Source organism: Henckelia pumila, chromosome 4, assembly GCF_033568475.1.
Source record: "Henckelia pumila isolate YLH828 chromosome 4, ASM3356847v2, whole genome shotgun sequence".
NCBI classification, from domain to species: Eukaryota; Viridiplantae; Streptophyta; class Magnoliopsida; order Lamiales; family Gesneriaceae; genus Henckelia; species Henckelia pumila.
In genome coordinates this window covers 44,210,703-44,212,656 of record NC_133123.1, presented here as the reverse complement: position 1 = coordinate 44,212,656, position 1,954 = coordinate 44,210,703, and the positions used below count along the sequence as shown (strand labels likewise).

General features: G+C 32.3%; 1 protein-coding gene across 1 annotated transcript; it reads right to left on the bottom strand.

Annotated features, from left to right (window-relative positions):
- On the bottom strand, nt 1–1,043 carry LOC140860952 (uncharacterized). The gene is made up of 2 exons (XM_073263952.1): nt 1,037–1,043; nt 1–713 (listed from the first exon to the last, which is right to left on the bottom strand). The coding sequence occupies exons 1-2, from the start codon at nt 1,041–1,043 to the stop codon at nt 1–3; spliced, it is 720 nt and encodes a 239-aa protein (XP_073120053.1).
- Nucleotides 1,044–1,954: the final 911 nt, after the last annotated feature.

Sequence of the window (1,954 nt, the reverse complement as noted above, 5' to 3'; positions counted from 1 at the left end):
TCAGTTCACATCATTCTCCGCATCTACTATGGCATAAGCAATTGTGAAAAGATCATCATTCGCATCTTTCGACACAACAACTAAGATGAATTCTTTATACTTATTCTTTATATGAGTACCATACAAAAATATCAATGGCCTACAACCACTAACAAAACCGACGACACATGCATGAAAATAAATGAACAACCGTCTGAATTTTTTAGTCAAATGTTCAATCTCACACTCTACAACACTACCAGGATTAGTATTTTTAACAGCATCACAATACCATCTTAATCTATCATAGCATCCTTCATCTGTGCCATGAATATCATGCATCGCCAACTCTTTACCCTTCCACACTTTGCGGTATTCTAACTCTACCCCGAAATCTCTTTGCAAGTCCATCTGCATTGTACACGGACGATAAGAGGGCTCCCCTCTCAATTTTTCTTTCACAACATTCGCTATCCAATAGGCATCGGCTCTAGGATGCCCTCTGCTACGTAGATTATTCTCACCACAATTATGTTGCAGTTTACATTTTCTGATGGCAAATAGATTGTCTCTTTTATGTTTCGAAGCATAAATTCTCCAACCGCAGCTCTTTTCACTACAAATCACAATTACCTTCTCGCTGTCATTTTTTACATACATAAATGAACGTCTTGTGGCAACAGAAAAGTTTTTCAAATAATTCCTAAATTCACCAACACCCTTGAATGTTTGTCCTACACCATGAATTCAATTAATCCAGGCATCTATAGTATTGGCGCAAGGGGGCTGTTCAACCTCGTTGTCACTCTTCGACTGCGTGTCTTCCTCATAAACCCTTACAGTTTAATTTACATTTAATAAGATAAAAAAGAACAATAACCACAAAAACAAATTGATAATGACTAAAAATAAATCTTGGTTTCAAGCAACTAATTGATAATTTATACAAAGCAATCTACAATATTTTACCTTTAATTTTTTATATTAAACATGTTACTAAACATATCGAAATAAGAGAATGAAAATATACGTTTAATAATAAGTAAATGAATTTTACCTCCCATCATTCAAGTTGTTGAACTGTTCATTTCTTTTCTCTGCCCTCAATTCAATCGTCGTAAGCTTTACACACATATGAAGATGAATCATATTAAGGACATCATCATCATCATTCAAAGACACAAGCATCTTATGCAGTGGAGCTACTTATTGAAGCATAGTGGATTCCGGAGATATTTCTGCACATTTTTTGCTCAGACTAGAAAAAACATCCGTCAAGCTACAACTACTGAAAATTGATATGACAAACAGCTGCTTCTTGAATTTACAGCAACCCAAAAATGAAAGATTGCAAGGACCACTTCCAGATTCCATCCTCAAACTACAAAAGGGGCATGCTCTTCAATACAGTAAATCGAAGCAATAATATATTTTTTCATCATATATTACACACAAACAGTACAAAATAACAAATTCAGAATACTAGATTTTAATTCAAATAATTTAAATCACAATATAAATGTAATAGTACTGAACTAAAATCCCAAAATTAAGAATTAAAACATTATAATCGAGAATAATACGAAATATATGCTTATATATCACAAATGCTCATGAAATGAACTGCATTCCCAGCAACAGACGTAAAAATTGATATTGGTAAGCTAGTCTGTAAAACTTCATTCTCAAACTACAAAAGGGGAATGCTCTTCAATACAATAAATCGAAGTAATAATATATTCTTTCATCATATATTACACATAAACAGTACAAAATTTCAAATTCAGAATACTAGATTTTTAAGTCTACTAAATTAAATCACAGTATAAATGTAATAGTATAGAACTAAAACTCCAAAATTAAGAATTAAAACATTATAATCGAGAACAATACGAAATATAAGCTAATCTATCACAAAAACTCGTGAAATGAACTGCATTCCCAGCAACAAACGTGAAAATTGATATTAGTAAGC